At 48.0% G+C, this 19,850-nt stretch overlaps 1 protein-coding gene across 4 annotated transcripts in view; it reads left to right on the top strand.

The window, feature by feature from the left end:
* AKAP9 (A-kinase anchoring protein 9) overlaps positions 1 to 19,850 on the top strand; it is a 215,368-nt gene that overhangs the window by 178,006 nt on the left and 17,512 nt on the right. For all 4 annotated transcript variants that reach the window (XM_077268210.1, XM_077268209.1, XM_077268212.1 and 1 more), the window contains 9 exons: positions 6,008 to 6,109; positions 6,622 to 6,774; positions 7,216 to 7,413; positions 11,309 to 14,743; positions 15,101 to 15,241; positions 16,067 to 16,582; positions 16,931 to 16,994; positions 18,705 to 18,814; positions 18,892 to 19,080. In XM_077268210.1, coding sequence (XP_077124325.1) covers positions 6,008 to 6,109; positions 6,622 to 6,774; positions 7,216 to 7,413; positions 11,309 to 14,743; positions 15,101 to 15,241; positions 16,067 to 16,582; positions 16,931 to 16,994; positions 18,705 to 18,814; positions 18,892 to 19,080 — 4,908 coding nt within the window. The remainder of the gene's footprint in view (positions 1 to 6,007; positions 6,110 to 6,621; positions 6,775 to 7,215; positions 7,414 to 11,308; positions 14,744 to 15,100; positions 15,242 to 16,066; positions 16,583 to 16,930; positions 16,995 to 18,704; positions 18,815 to 18,891; positions 19,081 to 19,850) is intronic.

Genomic DNA, 19,850 nt, shown 5'->3' with positions numbered 1-19,850 from the left:
CAGTTAGAGGAGGAAGCCCCGTCCAAGGCGGTTCATCCCGTGTCATTCGGGCGAACTACAAAGGTTCATAGATTTTTTCCTACGCATCCTCAATTCAAGGACATTGTCGATCTCCATAGAGTCCGTCCGGACAAACGCTTCTCAGGTCAGAAGGCTATGCAATCGAAGTATCCGTTTGCTCAGGACCTTGCTAAGGAGTGGTCTCAGTCACCCTCCGTGGACCCACCAGTGTCGCGGCTAGCCACCAAGGCGGTTCTATCCTCCTCCGAGGGCGCGTCCATCAAGCATCCCACGGATAGACAAATTGATCAGATGGCTCGCTCGGCCTTTGAAGCCTCCTCGGCTTCTCTCTTCCCCTCTTTTGCCGCCACATGGGTTGCAAAAGCCATGACCCATTGGGCCGAGTCTTTAGCCTCTACAGCACTGCACGCCGACTTACCCCCCGAGGTTTCACACCTGGCCACTCAGATTGCCAGAGCGGGGGACTTTGTAGTTTCCGCATCCTTAGACGCGGCTAACTGTGCCTCACAGGCAGCGGCCAATGCTGTCACGATCCGCAGATCCCTTTGGCTCAGGGACTGGAAAGCGGACTCAGGATCCAAAAAATCTCTCACGTCCCTTCCATACCAGGGCGAACGCCTTTTTGGGGACAAACTAGATAAGATAATCGCAGACTCCACAGGGGGAAAGAGCAAATTCCTTCCCCAGCAACGAACCTTTCGCCCCTTTCGCAACCAACAGGGCCGAGGCCGTTATTTCCGTTTCGGCTCCAATTGGTCCAATCCTTCCTCCGCGCCATCCGGCGCCGGGAGAGGTCAGCGCAAGGACAGAGCCTCCCAGCCTTCTTACAAACCTTCTCCCTCTTGGAGAGGCAGACCCAGACAACAGGGGTCCAGGGGGCCCAGACCTAACAGGTCTCCGCCTCAATGACTCTTGGCAGGCGCCAAAGGACACCGACAGAGTTGGCGGCCGCCTACTCTTTTTTCGGGACGCGTGGCTCTCGGTAGTTCCAGACCGATGGGTCCGCGATCTGGTGTCCTTCGGTCACAAGATAGAGTTTGTCTCTCTTCCTCCATCTCGTTTCTTCCAGTCCCCTCCTCCCAGAGCAAGGGTCTGTCAGTATTTTCAGGCCATAAGATCGCTGTGGGAAGACGGGGTCATCATCCCGGTACCTCAGAACGAGAGGTACCAGGGCTTCTATTCCAATCTTTTCATCGTACCCAAGAAGGACGGCTCAGTACGTCCAATATTGGATCTCAAGCTTCTCAACAAGTACGTCCGTGTACGTCAATTCCGTATGGAGTCCCTCCGCTCGGTAATTGCCTCTCTGGAAGAGGGCGAGTTTCTTGCATCTCTAGATGTTCAAGACGCTTACCTGCACATTCCCATTCTACCGTCTCATCAGCGCTTCCTCCGCTTCGCGGTCCAGGGGCACCATTTTCAGTTTGTCGCCCTACCTTTCGGGCTGGCCACCGCTCCTCGGGTGTTCACCAAGGTCATGGCAGCTGCCGTGGCCATTCTACATGCTCGAGGCATAGTGGTGTTGCCCTACTTGGACGACATTCTCATAAAGGGCTCCTCTTTCCGGTCCTGCTCAGAAGCGGTAGACGTTACTATAAATACCTTTCTACGCCTGGGCTGGAAGATCAATTTCAAAAAATCTTCCCTAGTCCCGGCTCAAACCATATCCTACCTGGGAATGATCCTAGACTCCTCTCAGGGTCTAGTACTTTTGCCTCCGGAAAAGGTATCCACTCTACAGAGAGAAGTCCGGAAGCTTACTCGACCTCGCTCTCACTCCCTACGCTTCTCCATGAGGGTACTCGGCAGGATGGTGGCGGCAATGGAAGCAGTGCCCTTTGCGGTTTTTCACCTCCGTCCCTTACAACACGCCATTTTGGCAGTATGGGACAGGAATCCCGCCTCGCTCGACCGCCGTCTCTTTCTCTCTCGCCCAATCAGACAGTCCCTCAGGTGGTGGACCAAGAGGTCCTCCCTGACTCGGGGGAAGTCTTTCCTTCCGGTGCACTGGCTGGTTGTCACGACGGACGCCAGTCTCTTCGGCTGGGGTGCAGTGTTCCAGCGCCACTCGACTCAGGGTCGCTGGTCTCCGCAGGAATCCCAGCTGCCCATCAACATCCTAGAGATTCGGGCAATCAGACTGGCTCTCCGCCAGTTTCAGCCGTTCCTTTCCGGCCGCGCGGTCAGAGTCCAGTCCGACAACGCCACTGCGGTAGCCTACATCAACCGCCAAGGCGGCACTCGCAGCAAAGCGGCCATGGTCGAGGTAGCGCTCATTCTCCGCTGGGCCGAGACCAACCACTCCATACTCTCAGCAGTTTACATCCCAGGCGTGGAAAACTGGGAAGCGGACTTTCTCAGTCGCCACAGCCTCGATCCCGGAGAGTGGTCTCTCCATCCCGCAATCTTTCAACAGATATGCTCTCGATGGGGGACCCCGGACGTGGACCTAATGGCATCTCGCCTCAATTGCCAGGTTCCCGTCTTCATGGCCAGGTCTCACGACCCCTCAGCCTTCGGAGCCGACGCTCTCGTCCTCTCATGGCAGGGTTTCAGACTCCCATACATCTTTCCCCCAATTCCCCTTCTGGCGAAGGTAATCAGGAAGATCAAGGCAGAACGGATTCCAGTACTTCTCATCGCTCCGGACTGGCCGCGCAGAACATGGTACGCCGAGATGGTACAACTGGTCTCAGACGTACCTTGGAGGCTACCGAGCCGCGCAGACCTCCTGTCTCAAGGGCCCATTTACCACCCGAACTCAGAGGCCCTGTGTTTAACGGTGTGGCTGTTGAGTCCTGGGTACTGAGGCAGAAGGGGTTGCCCCAGACAGTGATATCTACCATGCTCCGCGCACGCAAGCCTTCTTCTATGCGCATCTACCACCGCGCTTGGAAGGCTTACTTCGCCTGGTGCAGGACGCGGGGACGTTTCCCCCTCCGCTTTTTCTATCCCTCACATTTTGGAATTCCTCCAATCAGGCGTAGACTTAGGTCTTGCCCTCAGCTCTCTTAAGGGCCAAATTTCTGCTCTCTCGGTTCTTTTTCAGAGAAGGATTGCAAACAGACTGCAGGTCAGGACCTTCATCCAGGGTGTTTCTCATATGGTTCCGCCTTACAGGATGCCTTTGGAACCATGGGACCTGAACCTAGTTCTCTGTGCTCTTCAGGAGCCCCCCTTTGAGCCCTTGCATGAAGTGTCTTTGCTGTTCTTGTCTTGGAAGATTGCCTTCCTCGTGGCTGTCACGTCTATTAGACGTGTCTCTGAGCTGGCAGCTCTGTCGTGCCGTCCTCCTTTCCTCGTGTTCCACCAGGACAAGGTGGTTCTGCGGACATGTCCGACCTTTCTTCCGAAGGTCGTTTCCTCCTTCCATCTTAATGAGGAGATTGTCCTTCCCTCACTGTGCCCTGCTCCTTCCCACCGTACGGAAAGGGCGCTCCACACTCTGGACTTAGTGAGGGGTCTCAGACGTTACGTCTCCAGGACTGCGTCTCTCCGTAGGTCAGACGCCTTGTTCGTTCTTCCGGAGGGACCACGGAAGGGACTACCCGCTTCTAAGGCCTCCATTGCCAAGTGGATTCGTTCCGCCATCCAAGAGTCCTACCGTGTCAAGGGTCACGCCGTACCTCCGGGGATCAAGGCTCATTCTACCCGGTCAGTCGGCGCGTCCTGGGCCATCCGGCACCAGGCATCGGCAGCACAGGTCTGCAAGGCTGCTACATGGTCCAGTTTACATACGTTCACGAAACACTACCATGTGCACTTTCAGGCTTCGGCAGACGCTTCCGTCGGTAGGCGAATCCTACAAGCGGCTGTGTCTCATCTATAGCTCGTAGGCTCGCACAGCATTTATAACTTCTGGTTGCCCACCCAGGGACTGCTTTGGGACGTCCCATTCGTCCTGTGTCCCCCAATGATACGTAGGAGAAAAGGAGATTTTTGTGTACTCACCGTAAAATCTTTTTCTCCGAGTCATCATTGGGGGACACAGCACCCTCCCTTTTAGCCTAGTTGGCTCGATGTTCTTTTCAGTCTGTGTTTTGACTATGACATGTTTTCTGTTTTCTTTTAACTGGCTTACTCCTATTGCTTTGTTACCGAACTGGCTCTGGATTGTCCAGCCTGTGGGTGTATACTGCAGGGGAGGAGTTAATCTTTTGTGTGTGTTTAACTTAGTGTCCTCCTGGTGGCAGCAGCATAACACCCATTCGTCCTGTGTCCCCCAATGATGACTCGGAGAAAAAGATTTTACGGTGAGTACACAAAAATCTCCTTATACCAATTGTCTCTTTAGAGAGGAAGAGAGCTAGAACTCTAGCGCCACCTATTGGAAGGTAGCAATCCTACAAGTCAATGTCGACCCTTTAACGAGCCTTGTCACATGACTTAGGATAATAGCCAAGCCGGAATCTCAATTTGCAGACAGAGACTCTGGTTTGGCTCTTATCCTAAGTCATCTGACAAGGCTCGTTAAAGGGTCGACATTGACTTGTAGGATTGCTACCTTCCAATAGGTGGCACTAGAGTTCTAGTTCTCTTCCTCTCTAAAGAGACAATTTGCATAATTAGCATATTTCCCAGAGGAGCATTGCCAGTTTAAGTCGCCTCATCTCTGCATGCTTAGCATGTCGATCTCCGCAAGGAGAAACTATACTTGGATAACTTTATATACCGTAATCCTGCCCGCAGCATGCAGCCCGCCACATCCTGAAGCATCTCACGTGCGCCATGGACAATATACACCACATGGGCAAAAGTACTGGAACAGCGACACCTTCTGGGAACACTTTCTACAAGGTTTTGGAGGCATCTGTGGGAATTTTTTCCCCTTCATCCAGAACATTTGTGAGGTCCGACCCTGATGTTGTGAGAGGCCGGGCTCACAATTCTCACAAAGCTGGAAGCTACATCTGTCCGCAATGTCTTGTGCTGAAGCTGTCGGGTTCCCTTCACTGGAACGAATAGGCCAAGGTCGTCCCCTGATAACAAGCCCACAGCATTATCCTCTTCTACCAAACTGTTCAGCGGGCACAATGGGGTCGGGGTAACGTCCTCCTGGAATCACCAAACCCAGACTCCTCCATCAGGCGGCAGAAGTGTGATCTATCACTTCACAGAACACGTCTCCTCCAGAGTCCAGTGTTGGCGGCTTTACACCACTACATCTGACGCTCAGCATTGTGCTTGGTGATGTACATCTGCATGTAGCTGCTCGGCCATGAAGCTCTCAGCAGGCGCGCAGTGCTTGTGCTAATGTTAACACCAGAGGAGGTCTGGACTGCAGTTATGGATTCAGTAGTGCTTGGTGACTTCTCTGCCCTCTGCTCCTCATCACTCGGGCCCCCGCTCTGTAACATTACAGGGTCTCCACTTTGTGGCTGAGTTGCTGCAATTCCTTCCCACTCTCAATAATATCACTCACAGGGGATGGGGAAAGATTCAGGAGGAAGAAATGTCATGAATGGACTTTTTACACTGGTGGTTCCTATTACAGGACTGCGCTGGGATCGATGAGCTCTGGACCACCGGCCGCTCTCACATATTAATAAAGGCAGACGGCATGGTAGGGTCTGGGTGTTATACACCGGAGGCGAGTGGCGGGATGTTCTATACAAAGGGCATGAGGGTTAGCTATTATACACCGGGGGCAATGGAGCCGAATGTTATTCACAGGGGAGGGGAGGCGCAACATGGCCGAATGTTATATATTGGGGGGGGAAGAGGGGCCAGATGTTATTCTCCACGGGGCGAGGGGCCAGATTTTATATGGCGGGGGGTGGTGAGGGGCCGGATATTATACAACAGGGGCAATGGGAATGAATAAAAAACTTGTCCCAATACTTTTTTCCTTATCATGTATCTCCAATAGAATAATATATTAAATTAGCTGTATAGCCAGAAGCGGCAGATAGTGTCTGTGATGAAGCGTACACCCCCTTATTACCTTCTGAACCTTACATAAAACATTTCCGAATTTATTTCAAAGGTGGAAAGAAGACCTTCCGTGGTGATCGGACTAAAGGGAGAAATGCCTCTGGAAGCACAACTGCAGGTGGAGAGAGACGCAACGGACAGAAAGGAGAAGGAGGTGACTTGATGGCTTTGAGTGAAATTAATACGTTACATGTTTCCCCCGTTTCCCCGTCCACAGAATCACCTGGATTTTAGGCTGTGTTTGGTGCTACGAATGAAGGTCCATTAAATTAAAAGTAGCTAAGATGCAGTAAAAGACATAACCCATTGACCGTAAGAAAGGAGACAAATGTTTCTAATCTTGGATGTCACATTTTAATTGTCTTAGGGTTATCTGACATTTACAAAACAGCTCCACTCTGGTCTGCTGGTTGTATTGGGTATTACAGCTCATTCCCATTCATGTGAATGAGGCCAAAAATAATTGTTTTGGGGTATATTTGTGTACTTGAAGCAGACATGTCCTACCTAAGCCACCTTGCACATTAGGGTGCTGCCACCTCCACCAGTATTCATCCGTACATATTAGATAATCACAGGTATAAGGATTTTTCGGGGGGGCCTGAAGATCTGTCGGCCTAACTGTCTGTAATCACAGCCTTACATTCCTTCATTTTTGTCCGGCAGATCACAAACCTGGTGGAGCAGCTTGAGCAGTTCAGGGAGGAGCTGGAGAATAAGAATGAAGAGGTTCAGCAGCTGCACATGCAGCTGGAGATCCAGAGGAAGGAGGCCGAAACCCGTCTGCAGGAACTGGAGCAGGAGAATAAAGTGCTAAAGGTGAGAGGATCCTGCGTTGTGTACAGGTTTTCTTATTATTTTGAAAGTATAAGTCATTAATAAAGGGATATTCCCATCATTAAAATTACAGCATAAATGATAATTCTCAGATTGTGAAATCACTGGGAACCTCAGTGATCTCGAGAACGGACCGCTGTTAGAGCCCCTATTAATGGAGGTGAGGTCAAGCATGGTCATCGCCATTGAATTTATTGTCTATGGGACTGCTGGAAAAAGCTGAGTGCTGTACTCTGCTGTGTCCGGCATTCCCATGTAGTATGACTGGAGAGGTGGCTACTTATGGGTCATTTCCGAGGTCTTTGTCAGAAGCAGTGAAGGTCCCAGCAGATGGATCCCCACCGATTGCAACTTTTGTGTGAATGACCCCCTTAATGTGATGAATATAGGTTTGAAGTCTAAATACCTACTTTACATATTTAGGATGAAGTTGAAAACACACAGCATGAACATCCGGAAACCTTCTCTTCTAAACATCTGGAAACCTTCTCTTCTAAACATCTTCTTCCCAAACCTGGAAAATCAGAAGAACTGTTACTATTAAAAGACCAGGAAATCGACCTTCTCAACGAGCAAATAGGAAAACTACAGGCACAACTGGAGGCTGCAACAGATAACAAGGTGACATATTGTCCCTCTAATGCTAGCTCCGATATTTTAAAGCATTATTGATGAGCGAACGGGCTGGGATAAGCTGTTATCATGCTCGGTGCTAATCGAGTGTCTTCGGCGTGCTCGAAAAATATGTTCGAGTCCCCGCAGTTGCATGTCTCGCGGCTGTTCGACAGGCACGACACATGCAGGGATTGCCTGTTTGTTAGGGATGCAGCTCTCTGCATTTCAGTCATACGGACCCGCATTGACCTGAGATTGATGGCCTATCTAAGGACAAACCATCAGTATGTCTGTGTCCCAGAAAACACATATAAAGCAATCTTATCTGCAATCTAATTTTTGTAGAGATGTGTCCGCTAGGCCGCTCTCCAGTTTTCCTCATCTATGAATGACAGGTCTCTCCACAAATAAATGAGGTCTGTCAATCATTGTGGGGAGTGCTGCCCAGCTGACACTTCTTTCCAGGCCAAGCAGATAGCACTGGTAGTGAGCAAATGCTAAAGGAAGACTAAATATAGAAAATAAAGTATATCTCGCAATCTCAATTTTTTTTGTTTTGACTCTGTTTTGCCTCATACTGAAAAGTATATAAAACTGAGACATACATCCTCTCCCACCTGTACCAGAAAATCAGTTTTCCAGCCTCCCTTCTCTTTTATCTGGGGTTAAGACAACTGGCAGCAGCAGATGTGTCCCATGTCTGTCACCTCTACCTGTCTGCTCCTCAATGTATTGTATCTGGCTGTAAGTCAGCTGGATTCAGCAGGAGCCTTTGCAGTCTACACACCTCTTCTTCTCACTGTCTTGTGTCTGACTTTATGACAACTGGCTGCAGCAGACGCCTCCACTCCACACCCACCCCTCTGCTCTGCACTGTCTTCTATCCTGCGGTAAGTCTACTGGCTGCAGCAGAAGCCTCCACAACCACCCCTCTGCTCCGCACTGTCCTCTATCCTGCTGTAAGTCTACTAGCTGAAGCAGAAGCCTCCACTCCACACCCACCCCTCTGCTCCGCACTGTCTTCTATCCTGCTGTAAGTCTACTGGCTGCAGCAGAAGCCTCCACTCCACACCCACCCCTCTGCTCCGCACTGTCCTCTATCCTGCAGGAAGTCTACTGGTTGCAGCAGAAGCCTCCACACCCACCCCTCTGCTCCGCACTGTCTTCTATCCTGCGGTAAGTCTACTGGCTGCAGCAGACGCCTCCACACCCACCCCTCTGCTCCGCACTGTCCTCTATCCTGCTGTAAGTCTACTGGCTGCAGCAGACGCCTCCACTCCACACCCACCCCTCTGCTCCGCACTGTCTTGTATCCTGCTGTAAGTCTACTGGCTGCAGCAGACGCCTCCACTCCACACCCACCCCTCTGCTCCGCACTGTCTTGTATCCTGCTGTAAGTCTACTGGCTGCAGCAGACGCCTCCACTCCACACCCACCCCTCTGCTCCGCACTGTCTTGTATCCTGCTGTAAGTCTACTGGCTGCAGCAGACGCCTCCACTCCACACCCACCCCTCTTCTCCGCACTGTCTTGTATCCTGCTGTAAGTCTACTGGCTGCAGCAGACGCCTCCACTCCACACCCACCCCTCTGCTCTGCACTGTCTTGTATCCTGCTGTAAGTCTACTGGCTGCAGCAGACGCCTCCACTCCACACCCACCCCTCTGCTCCGCACTGTCTTGTATCCTGCTGTAAGTCTACTGGCTGCAGCAGACGCCTCCACGCCACACCCCCCCCCCTCTGCTCCGCACTGTCTTCTATCCTGCTGTATGTCTACTGGCTGCAGCAGAAGCCTCCACTCCACACCCACCCCTCTGCTCCACACTGTCTTCTATCTTGCTGTAAGTCTACTGGAGGCAGCAGAGGCCTCCACAACCACCTCTCTGCTCCGCACTGTCCTCTATCCTGCTGTTAGTCTACTGGCTGCAGCAGAAGCCTCCACACCACACCCACCCCTCTGCTCCGCACTGTCCTCTATCCTGCAGGAAGTCTACTGGTTGCAGCAGAAGCCTCCACACCCACCCCTCTGCTCCGCACTGTCTTCTATCCTGCTGTAAGTCTACTGGCTGCAGCAGACGCCTCCACACCCACCCCTCTGCTCCGCACTGTCCTCTATCCTGCTGTAAGTCTACTGGCTGCAGCAGACGCCTCCACTCCACACCCACCCCTCTGCTCCGCACTGTCTTGTATCCTGCTGTAAGTCTACTGGCTGCAGCAGACGCCTCCACTCCACACCCACCCCTCTGCTCCACACTGTCTTGTATCCTGCTGTAAGTCTACTGGCTGCAGCAGACGCCTCCACTCCACACCCACCCCTCTGCTCCACACTGTCTTGTATCCTGCTGTAAGTCTACTGGCTGCAGCAGACGCCTCTACTCCACACCCCCCCCCCCCTCTGCTCCGCACTGTCTTCTATCCTGCTGTATGTCTACTGGCTGCAGCAGAAGCCTCCACTCCACACCCACCCCTCTGCTCCACACTGTCTTCTATCTTGCTGTAAGTCTACTGGAGGCAGCAGAGGCCTCCACAACCACCCCTCTGCTCCGCACTGTCCTCTATCCTGCTGTTAGTCTACTGGCTGCAGCAGAAGCCTCCACACCACACCCACCCCTCTGCTCCGCACTGTCCTCTATCCTGCTGTAAGTCTACTGTCTGAAGCAGAAGCCTCCACTCCACACCCACCCCTCTGCTCCGCACTGTCTTGTATCCTGCTGTAAGTCTACTGGCTGCAGCAGAAGCCTCCACTCCACACCGACCCCTCTGCTCCACAGTGTCTTCTATCCTGCTGTAAGTCTACTGGCTGCAGCAGAAGCCTCCACACCCACCCCTCTGCTCCACACTGTCTTGTATCCTGCTGTAAGTCTACTGGCTGCAGCAGACGCCTCCACTCCACACCCACCTCTCTGCTCCGCACTGTCCTCTATCCTGCTGTAAGTCTACTGTCTGAAGCAGAAGCCTCCACTCCACACCCACCTCTCTGCTCCGCACTGTCTTCTATCCTGCGGTAAGTCTACTGGCTGCAGCAGAATCCTCTACTCCACACCCACCCCTCTGCTCCACAGTGTCTTCTATCCTGTTGTAAGTCTACTGGCTGCAGCAGAAGCCTCCACACCCACCCCTCTGCTCCACACTGTCTTGTATCCTGCTGTAAGTCTACTGGCTGCAGCAGACGCCTCCACTCCACACCCACCCCTCTGCTCCGCACTGTCTTGTATCCTGCTGTAAGTCTACTGGCTGCAGCAGACGCCTCCACTCCACACCCACCCCTCTGCTCCACACTGTCTTCTATCCTGCTGTAAGTCTACTGGATGCAGCAGAGGTCTTCTCTGTCAGTTGTCACGAGCCCTTCCTCTGCACTGTCTAGTATCTGACAGCAAGACAACTGTCTGCCACCTTCACCCCTCTATTCCTCACTTTCTTGTGTCTGGTTGTAAGAAAAATAGCTACAACAGGCGCCGCCTTTGTTTGCTGTCTCCACCCTACTTCTTCTCATTTTCTTGTGTCTGGTTGTAAGACAACTAGCTCCAACAAGTGTCTCCCCTCCTCTGCCCCTGTCTGCTGTAGAAAAAAACCTCTCGGCCAAGACCCTCCTCTAATAACAAAACAGTAGGAACCTAACCCCTGCATTCCCCGCAGATTTAATACAAGACTGTTTGTTTCAGGAATATTCTGAAAATACTGAAGACCAAGAGCAATTTCAGGCAAGATTATCTGTAGTTCACATATATGATTTATTTTTAAGGTTATCCTTTAGAGACTTTTTACTGAAGCATTTCAGGTCTCATAGGCTTAATCATATCACTGTCTTGTAGGCAAGACCTGCTTGCAGCGGTTATTATATTTTTTGTGTTGCATACAAAAGCAAAATCATTGGTATATTACTTTTTATCTTTACTCTTTCAGGTGATTGAAGAAAATAATGAAAAAATTAAGGCTTACAAAAGTCAGATTAAATGCCTAAAAAGTGACCAGGAGCAACTGAAGAAGAGCAACGAAGAGGAGATAGAAAAGCTCAATGAAGTCATAGAAAAACTGCAAGAGGAGTTGTCTCGTATAGAACGAAAAGTTGCTGTGGACTTTGCTGATAAACACCAATTTGAAGACACGGCTGCCGGGAAGGAAATGTTACAGCCATTATTTGGTCAAGGAGATGCACCGTTTGCTATCGTGGAAGAAGTGAGCGTGAGTGCAAGCAAACCATCGACAAACAATATGGCAGTGAGTCATGAGAGCACTAATAATTATGGACGGGGGAACGAGATCTCAACTATACCATTAAATAAATTATCGGAGACTCTATCGGAGGAGACGCAGGTTACGCTACAGAATATGGAGTCCAAGTTGGAAGAACTGATGGGCATTATTAAAATGAAGGATGAGCAAATTATAATGCTGGAAGAACAAACGCTAGCAATGAAAGACCTGAAAGAAAAAGTCAAAAGGCTTCAGCTTGAACTTGAATATAAAGAAATGGAAAGTTTTACACATCAGCTTCATCCTGAAAATCTCATTCTATCTCCAAACACTGAAGAAAGTAATACAGATGAGGAACCTAGAAACAAGGACATGGTAAGAACCAAAGAACCTTCAGAAAATCTCGTGAAGAAGGACAGAAATGCCCCACTCTATATCGAGAGATTGACTGAGGAATTACGAGCAAAAACTGCTCAGTATTTGGCAGTGGAAGCCTTGCTTGTATCTGTGCAAGAAGCTTCCAAGGATGCAATACATCGACTTGAGATTCAGGTGCAAGATCTGCAGACAAGCATCCAGGAGAAAGATGCACAGCTCCTGCAGTTCACAAATCGCCCTTCAGCCCTGCTCGAAAATCAGGAAATAGAGCGACTAAATTATGTGGTCAGAGATTTACAGCAGAGATTGGCAGATGATGAGAAGATGATCAAGGAAGGTCAAAGGGAAACCTTAATAGAAGACTCTGAAGTTCTTCTGCAGAGGGTAGAGCAAGATGAGGGTGAGCTGGCTAGAATAAAAGCAGAGCTCGAGAAGACTAGAATCGAGATGACCCAGCTGGAAAAAGAGTTGGAAAAGCACAAATTGTTGCAAATGCCTATTGAAAACAACGAGGAATCTGAAACAAGCATAGGAAGTCCTACAGTGGCTGATCAAGAACAAACTTTGTTCCAAGGGGCAAGAGATCCCCCTGAAGCTACTCCAGATATATTTAGATCCACAGAGGAGACCACCACTACAATCAAGAATATGGAGTTACAGATTCAAAAACTTCAAAGTGTTATACATCAGAAAGATGCAGAATTGTTGCAGTACACAAATCTTGAAGACTTACTCGACCAACAAATGAGGGAGATTGAGCAGTTGAAGAAGGTGCAGGGAGACTCCTCGAAAGAAAAGAAGATTTTAATTGATTCGCAACTCACCACAAAGGATTTAGAAAGTAAGAGAAACTTTAGAGATCCAAGCTCCGAAAGCGAGGACGAGAAAAACTCAGATGGTGGTAATGCCTTAAAGGAAGAATTTGAGAAGAAGAAAGTGGAAATAGTTTTGTTAAAAGAAGAGCTAAAAAAGATAAAAGACATCAAAACAAAAGATGGATTAAGTCAGACTTACCACCAAGATCTGGCCATAGAAAATGAAGTTCCTCTGCAAAAAGTTGGTGAAGATGAAGCTAAGGTCTATCAACTAAAAGCTGAGCTGGAGACAACGAGATTGGAGATGGCATTGTTGGAAGAGCAACTGGCAAAACTAAAACTGTTTCAAAGATCTGAAGATGAAAAAGAAGGTGCCGAGTCTAGAAATTCTGAAGGACGTCAAGTGATGGGGCCAAAACCAAAATTAAACAAAAGGGAGGCACCAAGTCTGGAAGGGTCAACCTCCATAGAGGAGACAACTGCAAAGGATATGGAGTTGCACATAGAAGAACTTCAAAACCTCATAAATCTCAAGGATATAGAATTGTTGCAATGTGAGAATCAGAAAGACCTGCAAGCACAAGAGATTGCGCAACTGAAGAAGGTGATCAAGGATTTATCAAAAGAAGAGATGAATTCTGGTGCTGCAAGGAAGGATGGGGAAAGTCAGATCAGCCATAAACCAAAAATCACACAGAACAGAGACTTGCAGGGAGAGTGTGATGATAAAAGTGACTTGCGAGGGGAGCTTGAAGAGAAGATAATGGAAATGACTGCCTTAAAGGAAGAACTAGAAAAGCTAAAAGAGCATAAAAAACACATAGAAAGGAACATTGAAGAAGCCTCTAAAGCTGAGCTTCACGAGACGGATAAAAAACAAGTACGGATGGAAAAGCAAGTGATGGTGACATCCACTGAGGAGACCACACAAAATAGTACCCTCGACATGGAGTCACAGTTGCAAGAACTTCAGAAACTTATAGTACAGAAAGATTCGGAGTTGAAACAGTTAAGCGAGCAAAAAATGGAAATCGACCAGCTACGCGATGTGATTGAAGCGCTCAACCAAAAATTAGCTGAAGCTGAACTAAAGATGTCATCTAAAGCGAAGTCGGAAAGTGACGCACAACATTTTAGAGATGAGGAGAAGGCATCGAGATTGCTGATGAATGGTGATACCACTGTGACCAATTCACTAGTTGTAAAGCAAGAATCAAGACAATTGCCATTTACTGAGGACAGTGTAGATGGACAAGAGTCTTTGCCAGGCAAGTCTAGCGGAGATGAAACGTATGACCATGGTGATGTGGAGGAGGCCCTCCTGAGAGACCAGACCGCACAGCACTTGGCCAACCAAGTTTTGCTCACCTCCGTACAGGAGACCATGCAGAACACAATAGACACCATGGAGGACCAGTTACAGGAAGTGCAAAACGTTATTAAAGAGAGAGACTTGGAAATTTTGCTGTATTTAGAAGAGATTGAAATGCTGAAAGAGCAGGTCAAAGCTGAAAGCGATCAACATGGTCAAATGATGGAAGCCATGGAGGACACACTCAGGGAAAAAGTGGCCGCAGCTCTTGTGAGTGACGCCCAGCTTAAAGCCATTCAGGTGCACACTAAACAATTGCATGAGGATGATGGCACTGACCGACTGGAGCAGGAAGCCAGAAAAATGCAGGCTCTTGTTTCTAAACCTTCCTTGGAGGAGGAAACAGAGTCAAAGTTATCTGCGCTCTCTATGAGACTTTTAGAGTTGGAGAAACAGCTGTCCGACCTCCATGAGCAGTTACAGGTGGAACGTGAACAGGTTAATATCGCAAATCAGCAGGCAGATGAGAAGGAGACACAACTCCATGACCTTCGGCAAGTCTTGGAAAATTATACAAGGAATATGGACCTGAACCAGACTGAAGGCGAATCAAGAGTGATGGACTCTGCACTATCCCAGGTGAATGTTTGTTTTTTTGTGTTTACAGGCTAGTGAAAAGACCATTGTTGCAGAAATATATTTCTATAGATATATATAATAAAGACCTGCAGTTCTGTGACTGTAGAAGGAAGGGAATAACACCTGACTGTAAAATCCGACTACGCAGGGTTTGTTTGTAGTCTGTAACCATGGAGACCTATAGCTGTGCTTAGGAATTGTAGAAACCTAAAACTAAGAGATTTTTAGTGACAGTTATTTTCAAAGTTTTTTCAGTTTTTTTAATAATTTAATTACAAAAAATTATTGTACTCACTAAACGTTTTCATCACATAAAGTATATTGTTTATACGATTTGAGGTTTTTGCGTATCCACAGGGAATTGTTCTAAAGTCCGAGGACAACACTGTGACTGATCTGGAAAACACGCTGCAAATTACTAAAGCAGAAGTGATGGCTACCAAAGAAGAGCTGTGCCATTACAGAGAAATGGCGGAGAAACTCAAGGAGGAGCTGATGGTGGGGGGATGATTGCTGCTTTACCTTCATAGTGAAATTACTGACACTGAATATAGCATGCATCAGTGAAGTATTGTAAATTGGATGTGGGTTCCTATATGCTGGTGTACGATGCCAGGCGGTAGAACCGAAACTTGAAAATATTCGCCCGCAATGCAAAATGTATGTTATGTGCCACTGGTGTCTTCATATGTTGCAGAGGGGCCTCCTTGGGCACCAGGGACCGGCCTGCGGCTGTTGCCTTTGCATTGTTTTTTAATTTTGTCCCTGCTTATCATTAAAGGGGATTTTTATTACTACTGTGTAGGAATGCTTGCAAAAGACAAAAATGGGCTATAAATATTCTCAGAATCATTGCTGCCTGAAGGTCTCTAACTGGTTATAAGGGTCTATTTACAAGTGCAGTCGAATTGCAGGATAGGTTATAACTTGCTGATCGCTGGGTGTCCGTCCACTATTCCCAAGAAAAAAAACATTAAAATATCTCGTTGTCCATACCCATTCAATGTCTATGAACATGTCCGAGAAAGCCGAGTTCTATACTTGGCATCTCCGGCAATTCTGTTGACATGAATGGAGCGGTAGCAAGAATAGGGCACTTTCAAGCCTTGTTCTCTGGGTCCATGGAGGACCCAGGAGTCAAACCCCTCAGTAAATTTTCACCTATTCTGTGGCTCATGCAAGACTGGAAAATCCCATCCATTTGCAGATATTATAGACAGTCACTGTGTGTATTTATAGGATTGTGAGGTCCTCCAGCAATATTGTGGCCTCCATGTCATGTAGATGATCACTTTAAGTGCAATCTTCATAAACATCCTGCAGGTCAAAGAATCCAACTTGGCACATCTCGAAGAAGACCTTCGAGAAGTTAAGAAATGTCTTGCCCACGCCGAGGAGAAGTTGGCGTTTTATATGAAGAAGGAACTTCAGGAAGAGGAGCAGCAGACCATGCCGGTTGTAGATTTCACAGATGGAGTGAGAAGCCCAGACTGGGCCACCAAGGAGAAGTCAACATCATCATCATCCCAGACCGACAAAGTCCCAAGTGTTAACAACAGCAACCAGACGTCTCGGGTCCATCACAAGCACATAGGAGTCCAGAAGGAGATGGAGTCCGCTCGCCTGAACAACACCTCGGAGGAAGTGGCCGAATTAATGGAGCTCTATACGGATAAGATCAGCCAGATGCAAGAGCTCCACGCGGCTGAGATCCTCGACATGGAATCCCGGCACATCAGCGAGGCGGACACTCTGAGGAGGGATCAGTATGCCGTTGCACAGGCACTTACTAATGAGTGTGAAGCTCTTAAAGCCGTTATCGAGACCTTGAAATCTTCAGTGAGTACCCCTGTAAAGTTTATATTGTGGACCCTAATTCCAGGTCCAAAGCCCAGAACACTCTTCAGTCTTATTCCTCTGAAACCTTCTAAAGGGAACCCGTCGTCATGTTTTTCCATAAAAAAGTAATGGTATAGCTGTATAGGGGATTGTCCCCAAATAAAAATGATACTTTTAATCTAGATATCCAATATGACAGGTGTGAGAAACAGAAATCCTATGCAACCTTTGGTTATGTTTTGGGGTTTTTTCCCATAGATTATTAATATTGAGTCTTTAGGGATTTTTCGGCTTCTTTCCCTTTATTATAATTTTTTATAATCTAATTAGATTTTTGTGTTTCTCCAGGATGGAGTCGTTCCAGATTCTGCTCTTTCTACACCGTATCACCTCAGAGACGCTGCCTCGATTGGTGAGATCATTTTCTCTATTAACCCAAGATATGAATATATTCATGTGGTTGTATGATTCGTAGTTATGATTGTTTATGTGGTTTGGGATGGTCCAGCGGCAACGTCAGTAGTCCATGGCTCCCAGAGCAGAGCCCTGCACTCCTGATACTACCTGCAGCATCCTGGCGCCACTTCCGATCAGTAGAGTGGGAACGTCATTGTTGTGGTGCAACGCACTGAGCCTAGTAGTCAGAAGTGTCAGTAAATAGGTTTGAAGGGCTCTGGTCCTGCGGCCCCCACTAATGACATGCCCACTAGACCAAGATCAAGGAAATGTTTTTTGCTCAACTCTTTATCTAGTAAATAGATGCCTATATGTGTAGATGTAGAAGAGCTGTTTGCATTGATTAGTTTAATTGTTCATGTTATCAATGTGCATTTAAAGTGTCTTTACGTAGGACTGCTTGTTATCTATTGTATTCCCTTAACTAGGAAAAACTTGTCCTAGACCTCCTACAAATATTCAGACCCCAGATCACTAAGTAATGACCACTAAATAAATTTAATCAGACCCCTCTGTCAATTTTGACCTCAGTCCAGACCCTTCAGTTAATTTTTGACCCTTTGCTAAACTTTTTATTTATTTTGACCCCAGACCAGAACCCCTCAGTTTATTGTGACCACATATCAGATTGACTCCAGCCTCTCCTTTTTGACCCCGGCCCTTCCTTTTTGTCCCCGACCCTTCCTTTTTGTCCCCGACCCTTCCTTTTTGTCCCCGGCCCCTCCTTTTTGACCCGGCCCCTCCTTTTTGACCCCGGCCCCTCCTTTTGTTTTGACCCCGGCCCCTCCTTTTGTTTTGACCCCGGCCCCTCCTTTTGTTTTGACCCCGGCCCCTCCTTTTGTTTTGACCCCGGCCCCTCCTTTTGTTTTTACCCCGGCCCCTCCTTTTGTTTTTACCCCGGCCCCTCCTTTTGTTTTTACCCCGGCCCCTCCTTTTGTTTTTACCCCGGCCCCTCCTTTTTTATTACTCAGGCCCCTCCTTTTTTTACTCTTTTTTTTTTTTTTTTTTTACTCCGGCCCCTCCTTTTTTTACTCTGGCCCCTCCTTTTTTTACTCCGGCCCCTCCTCTTTTTTTTTTTTTTTAACTCCGGCCCCTCCTTTTTTTTTTTTTTTTTTTTTTTTTTTTTACTCCGGCCCCTCCTTTTTTTTTTTTACTCCGGCCCCTCCTTTTTTTTTACCCCGGCCCCTCCTTTTTTACTCCGGTCAGACCTTTGAATTAATTTTGACCCTAGACCAGACACCTAAACCACTTAATTTATTTTGACCACAGGCTAAACCTTCTCAATTTATTCAGCCCTAGATCAGACTCTGAAATTGATTCAGATCCCAGAACTAGACATAAGGCTTCTAAACTAATGCAAAGTCCAGAACGGGCCCATAAATGTATTTATACCCCAGATCCATAAATTAATCAGCCCCCTAATTTCACATCCTAGAAACAGTAAAATATTCAGTCCCCAGACTAAACTCATACACTCACCGTCTTCATACTCAGGGTCTACGGTCCACCACATTCAGTTTTGATGCCCTCCATAGCCGTAGAGAATAAGCAGAGTGCAATGATGGGGACTTTGACTATTTTGTTTTTTCTGAGCCCCGGGCTTCTAAACTGCTCATAATATAATCCTACTTCTCACTTATTTTTTTTTTTTGGCTTATGGACATAGAATGTGATTGGAGCCACGGAACATACGATGCTCAAAGTCCGGACCACCTTCCCGAAGGACTGAGAGTGGAAGATGAGGTCCCAGAAGTGTTGCTTCCAACCAAGATCCAGGTACCAGCTGCAATGATAGAAGATGACCCCCTCCCCGATATTTATACCTGTACTAACAATCCGCGCCATTTCTACAGGACTTGTTACGTGCCGTCCATCAGGAGGGGATGCAGGTCTTGTCGCTGACCGAAGCCACCAGCCCCGAGAAGGAGAAATCTTTTACTATCAACACCCAGTCATGGCGCGAGGAAAGAAAAACCTTAATAGAGACCATCGCCTCACTGAAAGACTTGATTGGGAAAATGCAGATTTACAAGGATCCAGAGGTTTGTCTGCGATAGTTTTACAAGTTTTGGTATTTTTGTGTATTTCTTAGCAACCCAGACATGAACGACCATGTAAAAGTGATCTCCGGGTATACAAAACCCTGTTGAGAATGAGGTCCTGAGGAAATGTTAGTAATTCTAGCCAACATAGTACTGCCATTTGGTGCTCTGATAATACCGCCATTTACAGCCTGCATAATACCACCATGTACTGCACAAATATACAGTATCCAAGAAAAATGGTCTTAAAAAAAATCCACAAAACATTGCCAATAAGCTGAGCGTCTCCAAAGGGTGCCCCGAGCCCTTGTGCTTTGTTTGAATGGTCATTCTGTGCTGATACACTCCCTCTAATGCATACCTGTCATTTCACCCAGAACCTGTAGAACAGCATGCTCTACACACATCACCCACAAGAGAAGGCTGCTTTATGTGAACAAACTCGGCTAAAACGTCCAGGGACTGCGTCGATTTTTAGGCTTTGTAAATTGACAATCTTTTGATTTGGAGATTTCTCTTCATCAGCATTCTGCCAGAGCTGTACTCGCTGAAACTTTCCCTTCCCAGAATGCATTGCACCCACCTTTATCCAATACCTCATATTGAAGTGAACCCCCATTTCTGTTTTGTCTGTATACAATTTGATAGACAAGAGAACAGGAGCAGACAGAAAAAGACCTGCTGCCACTTCCTGTAGAGACAACCCCCCACCTGCTGTACTGAGACATAGTCCCGCCCCCACTTCCTGTACTGAGACATAGTCCCGCCCC

The sequence above is a fragment of the Ranitomeya variabilis genome, chromosome 6, assembly GCF_051348905.1.
Source record: "Ranitomeya variabilis isolate aRanVar5 chromosome 6, aRanVar5.hap1, whole genome shotgun sequence".
NCBI classification, from domain to species: Eukaryota; Metazoa; Chordata; class Amphibia; order Anura; family Dendrobatidae; genus Ranitomeya; species Ranitomeya variabilis.
This window is presented reverse-complemented; position numbering and strand designations above follow the sequence as displayed.